At 31.9% G+C, this 9,505-nt stretch overlaps 2 protein-coding genes across 2 annotated transcripts; one reads left to right on the forward strand and one right to left on the reverse strand.

Annotated features, from left to right (window-relative positions):
* The first annotated feature begins 401 nt into the window (after window positions 1-401).
* Window positions 402-3,130, forward strand: LOC103490284 (uncharacterized). Its single transcript, XM_008449732.3, has 2 exons — window positions 402-848; window positions 2,079-3,130. Exons 1-2 carry the CDS (start codon window positions 549-551, stop codon window positions 2,925-2,927), a joined length of 1,149 nt encoding a protein of 382 aa, XP_008447954.1. The 5' UTR covers window positions 402-548; the 3' UTR covers window positions 2,928-3,130.
* A 4,256-nt stretch (window positions 3,131-7,386) lies between these two features.
* Window positions 7,387-9,078, reverse strand: LOC103490285 (probable BOI-related E3 ubiquitin-protein ligase 2). The gene is made up of 2 exons (XM_008449734.3): window positions 8,304-9,078; window positions 7,387-8,194 (listed from the first exon to the last, which is right to left on the reverse strand). The coding sequence occupies exons 1-2, from the start codon at window positions 8,586-8,588 to the stop codon at window positions 7,649-7,651; spliced, it is 831 nt and encodes a 276-aa protein (XP_008447956.1). The 5' UTR covers window positions 8,589-9,078; the 3' UTR covers window positions 7,387-7,648.
* Window positions 9,079-9,505: the final 427 nt, after the last annotated feature.

The raw sequence follows: 9,505 nt of genomic DNA on the forward strand, positions 1-9,505 counted from the left end.
TTTTACGAAATAAATTTACTCTCTCCGGATTAAAGTTTCAAAATTTTATTGCACAGTTGAATATGTTTATGATTAATTACTATTATTAATAACATTAGAAAATGGTAGTTGAGATTTTAAATTAAAAACAATAATTAAAAAATAATTTCCCTCCTTCCTTAATTTATATGTTTTATTTTAAAATAGCATACTGAAATTTGAAAAGTAAATTTAAATTAAAATTGATTATGAAATTGGTGAAGAGTGATTTTGGGTTAGTTTAATATTCATAATTATTTTTGTGTTTGAAACAAAATAATTAAATTAAGTATGGAATAGGTGAGTCCACGTTAATCTCATTGGACGGGACACAAAAAAAAAAAAACAATATTTAAAAAAAAAAAAAAAAAGAAAATTGGGTATTTCAATTTTCAGTTCCAACTGTCTTACTTGGACTCTTCTCTCTCTCTCTATCTTCCAAGTTCCAAACTCCACCAACCCAGGGAAGCCTCATTTCTCCTCCTCCTCCTCGCCGCCGCCGCCGCCCAAGTCGACGGCCAACATCCTCTATGGAAAGACTTCTTCTCTATTCTTCTTCTCCCACTTCCCTCAACATTAACCCTAATTCATCTCTTGTTCTTCCTCGCTTTGCTCGCATTATTCACTCCCTTAGGCCCAATTTCCCCCTCCCCACCCGCCATGGATTTCACCCCCTTGGTTTCCTCTCCTTTAAGAATGACAAGCCTTCTTTTTCTTCCATTCCTTGTTTTTCATCGCCCAATTCCTCCGCTGATTCCATTTTCCAGTCCGATTCTCCACCCGACTCTCCTAAACCTGATTTCCTGAAACCTTTCGCCCGAAAGGAGAAGGTATTGGAAAGTAATTCCTTTCTTTTATATTTGTGAATTCCGTTGGTCAAACGCGTTTTATTTGTTTTTAGGCGATTTTTGGAATATAGGGATTCGTTTGATTTATAACTCTTTCAGTTTGACTTAATTATCGAATTTTAGGTCATTTTTGTTGAATTTTATGGCTTGAGTTTCACCTGATTATACGAGTGATGTGGATTCCAGTTAGAACTTATTGTATAATTTCTGTTTATACGAGTCATGTACATTCCAGTCACCTGATTCTACGAGGAATGTCTCTCATGAATTACAATTATCGGCAACAACTTCATATGTATGCTCTAGCATTACACCAATCCAAATTTTTGGATCATGTTTCAGTTGTCTTGACCGTTGAGTGAGATTTTACTTGTTGTGGATTAAATCTTGAAAACGACCTTAATGTAGAACATTGGGTATGGTCAGAGAAATTTCTGTTTAATGTGGCATTCTTCTTTTATTGTTAGCGGTACTCATGAAGGTTGAATTTTTCCATTTGTTTATTTATTTCTATGTGGTCGCACACTCAAAAACAGATACAGACTATAACTTACGATTTTATTTTCTGTCGCCTTATCTTTTTCTGACTCTTTGGACACCACGAAAATCCCAGCCCTGTTCAAATGTTCAAGCATCGCTGACATTTACGAAGCAATATAATGGAATTAGTGAATGATTTACAATCTAAATTATTGACTGTAGAAACGTACACATCACTAGTTAGTTTAATTTACATTTTTCAGTTGGGGTTATCCTTTTAAATCTAATGCATAACAAGTTTATGGATTAGCAAAGTTGACAGCCATAGCCGTCGGTCTTGAGAAAAAAAGTGTTGATATTGTTTATAGCTATTAACTTGGTATAAATGTTGAACAACAAAAAAACCCTTTTCGCTCTCTGATTCTTTGATGTCTTTGCTTTAGTATGTAGTTATTTATTTTCTTCTTAGAAGTTAAAACCGATGAAATCTCACATCTCCAATTAGTTTTACATTTTTCGTTTGGGTTTATCTATTTAAACCTAATGCATAACTAGTTTAAGGATTAGCAGAATGGATAGCCACAGGTCTGGAGAAAACATGCCTTCATATTATGAATAACAAAGACCCTTTTGGCTGTGATACTAAATATCTTTGCTTTAGTCTGTAGTTATGTATTTTCTTCTTAGAAGTTAGAACTGATAAAATTTTTCATTCGTTGTTAAATTGCATAGGTCAAAAGTTCACTCTTTGTTCTCTCTGCTCTTGCTCTGATCCTGATTCAACCAGTCTTTGCACCAGCAGCTTTTGCATCTTTTCAAAATGCAGCTAAAACTGGAGGTCCTGCAGCTGTAGCAGTTGGGCGACGTCTGATCCAAAGTGAACTATTAAATAGTGCTTGGACTGGTTTCTTCGCTGGTTGCTTACACACATTATCAGGACCAGATCACCTCGCTGCTCTTGCACCCCTTTCAATTGGGTGTAGCCGCATGGAAAGTGCTGCAGTTGGAGCACTTTGGGGTTGTGGTCATGATGCAGGTCAGGTCATTTTTGGTTTACTATTTCTACTGCTAAAAGATAAGCTTCACATTGAAATTCTCAGAACCTGGGGCACAATAATAGTAGGTGTAACCCTATTTGTTATAGGTATTATGGGTATAAGGGAAGCTTCAGAAATTCGTACCCCATTTGTAGTAGCTCTAGATAATGGTGAATGTGATGTCGGCATCTATGAAACACTAGAGAAACCAATGGTTGTAGGCAATAAGAAGAGTAAAAAGTTAGGTTTTGCTACTTTTGCCACTGGAGTTGTTCATGGTCTACAACCTGATGCACTTATGATAGTTTTGCCTGCCCTTGCTTTACCTTCCCGTGTAGCCGGCGCTGCATTTCTTCTTATGTTTTTAGTTGGAACAGTTATTTCAATGGGAAGCTATACTGCTTTTATAGGCACGTTTAGCGAGGCATTGAAAGATAGAGTGCCTAGAATAACTGAAAGACTGACTTGGGTTGCTTCTTTTGTAGCCATTGCTCTTGGACTTGCCATTATCATTAGCCAGTTTCTTGGTTATAGTCTCTACTGATTCATTTACCCAAAATACTCCATTATCATTGCCAGATATAAAAGTTAAAAAGTATAGAGGAGTAACCAAAATTTTCTCCCACGCAATTTGTTTCTTTCTTACTTTATCTTTTCCTGCTTTGGATCTTGTTTGTACTCTATGGATCTCAAAATTGTATAAAATGTTTGTCAAGAAATGATATTCTGAATAGTTTATATTTGACATTTTTCTGTTCAAAATGGCTAAGATTTGATTGATATTTGTGAGATGGCTTCATTTTCTGTATAGGTTCATGACATGGGACAGGGTGTATTCTGTACTAAAAAGATAATAATAGTAATCCTTGCAAACTTTCATTCTTCTTTTCCAAAGTCAGATTGTTTGTTTATTTTATTTCTTTGTTTGTTTTCTTTTTTCTCTTATCTTGAAGTTTGAGCAATGTATTTTGGTGATTTCATTGAAAGAAAAAAGGGGGAATAAAGAAAGAATATATAGTATGTAATTGTGATGTGATGTGACTTGGATTGACTAATGGAACGGAGAAAGAGGACTTGGAATTTTCCCAAGCCTATTAATGGATGAACTGAACAATGTTCCTCCAATCTGATTTTTCAAACATTAATAAAAAATTTAATGCTCTGTTTACTTTAATGGAGATAAGAATGGAATGAAGAGAGTCGCTACTTTGAATGAGATCAAAATCGATTTAAATGTGGAATCAAAATGGTATTTTGTCTCTTAATTTTACTTTTGTTAAATCACACCCTAAACTTGATGGATTTAATTGTATCAACATTTTAAGTACAGTCCTTGAGATTTGCCAATTTCTTTTTTTTTTTTTTTTTTTTTTGGGCAATTCTTACATGTTTCAAAATTAACTTTGAAATAAAAATTCTTAAAAAGAATTGAGGCTTGAAATGATCTAACAATAACATACAATGCTTGATGTTGTTGCAGGCCACTGGCACATTGCTTTGTGTACTAATTTTCGTTCAGAATTTTGATTTTTTATTTCCAATATAGTTTTGTAATGTTTATAGAGTTCAATAGTAGTTTTGAAACTTTTAAAAGAATAGGAGTATTTTTTTTCAACTAATAGCAAAATTTAAGTGTACTTTTTGGTAGTTTAAAGTCATACTGCAAACGTGTTGAACGTATTTAGCACGTCCTTTTAGTAATTTTGAAATGTCTAGCATTACAAATGTTATGTTCAAAATAATGGAAAACACATCGTTTTAAACATTCAAGATAAATTTAATGTTCGATTTTGAAGTTTTAAATGCAATATCTAAATAAAAATTGATTTTAATTTATTGCACGAATATCTCGAACTATTATTCAAAAAAAAAAAAAGTTTTAACTATTTAAAATGACTTTTAAAACATAATCTATATTCCTAAAATGTCTTCTTCTTGACATGAAGCTATATTCGAGATTCGTACTCCTCTTGAATGAACTTTCATCAATCGACTTTTGAAACCTAGGAAGAACTTATTCTTATCTCAATCAACAAAACTTCTCTCGAACATACCATCCAAATCATCTATTACATTGTAGGATAACGAAAATTGACTACATCTATATTCCAACTCATATAGATATAAAAAAACAAAAAAGACTTGGAAGATGATTTTTTTTTAAAAAAAAAGGTCCAAAAATCCTTTTTTTTTTTCATTTATCCAAAACAAAATATTTAAAGGGCTAATTTAGTGAAGAACCCTTGAGAAATCCAAGATATAGAGATAGGTTTAGGTTTAGTAGGTCCATCCTATATTGATTTGTTTGTAACAATTAGAACACCAAACTTGAAATGTGTAAGCAAAAGCAAAGGATAATGTGGTCATTCATTCCCCATTCCCAATATTCCTCTTTTTTCTTCTTTGGTCAAAATACTCTAAATGCCCCTCCACTCCACTTTTATCATAAAACCTTTTAAAGATCCTCGAGTTTATTAATTCACGATCAAAATTCTTCCATCGAAATAGATTTACGTTCATATACCAATCGTAATGGATCCAAATCGTAAATAGGATAAAACTCTTTCGGTTGTGTTTACTACAAACTGATATAATCATAGTTAAAAAAAAGTCAGTGTTGTTTACTTACGAAGGCGAACTTAATAAATGTAGGTTGCTATTGTAATGTTCTTTTTATATTTTTAATTAATTGAAACACTCCAAATTACTAAATACATGGTTAATACCAACAAAAGTCTAACTAAACTGTTTTTGGCATATATTGAAGATCAAAAGGTCCAAACTTCCGATCTCCCGAACTCAATTTATACATTGATGATTTTCTTCTCCATTATAGAATTATATTTTGTCGATTACGTATTTTATAGTGGGACTTACATTTGACTACAATTACAGAACACTAGTAAACAACAAAAGAAAAATGTAACAAAGCGATGTCCACTTGTTGAATTAGTTTCTTTAGAAGAAAAAAACTCAATTCATTTGTCCTCTTTTTAGAGAAATAAATCACTCCACCATCCTATGTTGCTAGAACTACACCTCTTAAAGTATTTGATCCTTATATTTTCAACTTTCATTCGTTTTGGTACATAATCTTAAAAAAAAAAAAAAAAAAAAAACAGATTTTATCCACCAAAAATCAAAACGAACAGATAAAAAAAAAGTTGTTATTTTTCAAAGTATAAGGACATAGACGAACATTAAAGGTTATAATAGATGATGAAAAAGGAATATTTCAAAAAGGATATACCCAAATGAATTTAAAAGAATCGTCAAAACGAGCCCAATTTAAGTACATTAGATTTTGAAGTATGAAGATTTGATATCCCTAGTTTCCAAAGTTGTGAAAAATAAAGGACCAAAATTGTATATCTATACACACAAACACACATCTAAACTTATATATCAAAGTTCCCAATGAAATGGGGAAAAATTAGAAATTAGTGTCGTCCGCTCCCCACGATTCTGGGAGAGTGAAATTGAAATTTGAAATTTTTTTAAAAAAAAACAAAGCCAATCAGATCTCGCCACCTGGCCTACAAAAAGAAGTACAACATGGTTGCGTAGCACCGGATCATATTTGTTGAACGACATGTCGGAATGATATCCAACTGCCCAATTAAACCCTATTTTCCAATAATTTCCTTTCCTTTTTTCTTTTCTTTTAAACTTTGAATTAAGATTCATTATAATTAAAGCTATAGTTTAGTTTGGTTAAATAATGAAATAATAATGTAAATTAAAAACAAAACTAGTGACCAAAAATGGGGGATATGTGTTTGGTGGATCTTAATTAATTTGTGCACACATTTCACTAAACATACTCCATAATCTTACACTTTCATTTTTATTAAATAATATTGTGGTGCCCATATGTGGCATCTTACCCCCAACCATTTTTCTTTCTCTCATTTTTGTGTTCATCAATTATAGTAATTCAAATAAATAATATTAATTCTTATTATTATTATTATTATTATTATTATTATTATTATTATTATTATATATCTCAAATTTGAATTCTGCTCCTTTTTTGAAATAGTATTTTCTTATTCCCATGTGTATGCTTGCACCATCTAATGTGTGAATTACAAAACTAAAAGATTTGATTTTTATTTTGTTATTATACTTTATAAATGTTCAAAATTTAGTGTAGGAGGTTAAAGATAGTCAATACTATAATAATTAGTTTGAAGTTGGTGAAGTACTATTTACTATTTTTAATGTAAGAAATGACATTGTTAGTAGCAATAAGAAAATGAGTAATAGATATCAAATATTTAACTACTGGTGGATACCGATTTTAAGGTTTTATTCATAATATATATACTAAAGTCAAATGAGACTAGTGTTGAGGAGAATGCTATATAGTATTCTTCTTTCTTTTTTCTTTTTTTGTATGAATTATGATAATGCAAAATTTAAAATAAGCAATTGAATTAAAAAAAATAAGTACTATTTCCCATGTTAATTTTTAAAACACAAAATTTGAAATCAAACTCATATCCATTAAAGTTAGTAAAACAGTAACATAAGACCTAATTAGGATTCTGTAATAATCAAACAAAATAACTTTTAACTTAAAAAAAAAAAAGGTAATAATAGCATAGAATCGAAATCGAAATCGAAATGAAAATTGACAACTAATTTTTCAATAAGCAAAAATGTCCAACAAATCTAAATTGGTCAAATCGATTTGATGGATCGATTGACTAAAAAAAAAAATGTAAAAATGTCATATTTCAATAAATTAATTTAGAAAAAAATATATTGATGGAAAGATGAGAATATACCAATTTTTATATGATGAACAAATGGAGCCAAACAGAGCACTGAGCCAATCTGACAAATCTTTTTCCCTTTCAAATTTTGCAAATTGACTTCTGACAATGAATCCCCAAAATGGGTCACTAAAAACTGCCATTACATAATCAAAATCAATCTTTTAAAACCTAAAAAAGTTTTATTAGAATCAAAGGATTTGGAAAAAGAAAAAGATGCTCTGTCTTGTAATAATCTGTCCACTTCATTTTGGTAGTTTCAAAGTACAATTTTCCAATCCAAAATCAGAAGAAACAGTAAAAAATAATAATAATAATAATAATAAGAAGAAAACAAACATTGAAGAACAGTGCCTTCTTCTATTGACAATTTTTTTTTTTCTGTTCATCATCTTCATCATTTTCTATCTGATGATTTTCTCTCAGTTTCCCGGAAAAGAAAATTCTGGGTGTCTTCTCTTTTTTTTTTTTTTGTGTTCTTTCCTTAGAAAATCAAAGCTTCTATGCTTGCTTTCTTCCCCGTATTGCAAACCGGACATGAATCAAGAACAGTTTCACAATCTTTACAACAACAAAGATGTCGACATGGCAAGAAAATCATTGAGGAATTCCTACAATTGCAGCTTCTACAAATCATTTTCTTGTTCTTCATTTTCCCTTGTTCTGAAACAGAGCAGCACTCTGTTCCTCTGTTTCTCGCCGGAATTTGTTCGTCGGCGGTGGCGGAGTTCATGTCACAGCAAGATTCTGCATCGTCGAAGGAATTGGAAACTCTTTCTCTCATTTGATCCAATGTGTTGTTGAGAGACATAGCCATGGCTTCGTTTTCTTGAGCAATTCTTTGCCAAAGTTGATTCTCTGTTTCTAATTTTCTCAAGAAAGTTTCAAGTTCCATTGTTTTTTTAGCAGCTTTGGCTATTTCTTCTTCTTTTTGTCTCAACATAATCGCTGTTTTCAATTCGATTTTCTTCATTAATGCTACAATTTGTTGCTTCCCTTGCTCTCTCAACGCTATTCTCAAGCTCTCATTCTAAATAAAAAAGAAAAAAGAAAAAAGATTCAAAATATTAAAACAAACATCATTCTAAAAGAAAACATAAAAAAGAATTCAATATCCTAAAATGGATTTTGATTCGAACCTGCAATCTAATGTAATGGTCGATCTCTTGTCTCTGCTTCTCAACATGTGCACTCACACATTGAGAAAACCCCGCCGTTGCAGCGGCCGTCCGGTGAGGATTCTTGGTGAAGTTCAAAACAGAGCCCACATCGCCACCGTCGCCGACGCTAGAGACAGAGAAAAACTCGGTTGGTGAAATGAGCGGCGGTTTCTGGAAGCAAAATTGAGAGAGGGAATCGGGTGGTGAGTTGCCGGGGAAGGGGAAGACGAGGTTTTCAGGGTAGAACTGAGCGTGAACCGCCATGGATTCGGAAGGAGGGATAAGAAAGGGAATGGAAGGGTTTAAAGAGAAATGGGAGAAGAAGTTGGATTGAGATTCTCAAGGAAATGAAGAAAGAAAGGGGTAGAGGAGAGGTGTGAAAATGGGGAGCTTTTAAGAGAAATGAATGAATTATATTATTTATATATGCATTGGAAAAAGAAGTGATTTTTTTTTTTTTTTTTTTTTAATGAAATTTTGTATTTGCAAAGAGATAAAAAATTAATAAGTGGTGAAAAAGAAAAACCAAAAAGAAAAAAAATCTTTTTTTGGGAAGGGCAAAGCAAAGGGGAAGAGGTTGACAAGAAAACAGAGAAAGAGAAAAAGAGATTTAATAGGAGAAGTTGGGGAAAGGAAAGGGAACAGCGCCTACGATACTATAATACTATTTTTCCTTTTCTTTTCTTTTCTTTTCTCCCTCTAACTTCCTTTTTTGATACACACTATATCTCTTATCTAGTAGTTTTCTTCTTTTTCATTCTCTTATATTTGTATTTCTTATGAACATTTGGCTTTAACTAAACATCTTACATTTACCTTTTCTATCATCATGTAAAATTGATGGTTCTATTGTTACAATAGAGTTAGATTGTAACGATATAATTAATAGCAAATGGATTATGGATGGTAGGGGTAATTTTTAATGATGGATGAAAGAGAAAGAGGGATTATAGGGAAGGGTAGAGAGAGAGAGAGAGAGAGAGAGATCAGAGATGCAGATTTGGTGACTAAAGTATAGGGGTCAGAGATCTCAGAGAGAGAAAGCTTAAAAAGAGAGAAAAAATGGAGGATTGAGAGAGAAAGAGGGGACTGAGTCAGTATTGAATTTGGTGATCGATGATGATCATGATCATGATCATAAATAATAATGTGTATATATAATTCAATTTAAGAGGAGGGGA

This window comes from Cucumis melo, chromosome 1 (genome assembly GCF_025177605.1).
Source record: "Cucumis melo cultivar AY chromosome 1, USDA_Cmelo_AY_1.0, whole genome shotgun sequence".
Taxonomy (NCBI): Eukaryota; Viridiplantae; Streptophyta; class Magnoliopsida; order Cucurbitales; family Cucurbitaceae; genus Cucumis; species Cucumis melo.

What these genes read in the sequence shown, in the direction of transcription:
- LOC103490284 (XM_008449732.3), top strand. Translation starts at nt 549, where the DNA reads ATGGAAAGACTTCTTCTCTATTCTTCTTCTCCCACTTCCCTCAACATT. An exon ending in CTTTCGCCCGAAAGGAGAAG is followed by an intron (nt 849 to 2,078) that starts GTATTGGAAAGT and finishes TAAATTGCATAG; the next exon opens with GTCAAAAGTTCACTCTTTGT.
- LOC103490285 (XM_008449734.3), bottom strand. Translation starts at nt 8,588, where the DNA reads ATGGCGGTTCACGCTCAGTTCTACCCTGAAAACCTCGTCTTCCCCTTC. An exon ending in ACCATTACATTAGATTGCAG is followed by an intron (nt 8,195 to 8,303) that starts GTTCGAATCAAA and finishes TTTTTTATTTAG; the next exon opens with AATGAGAGCTTGAGAATAGC.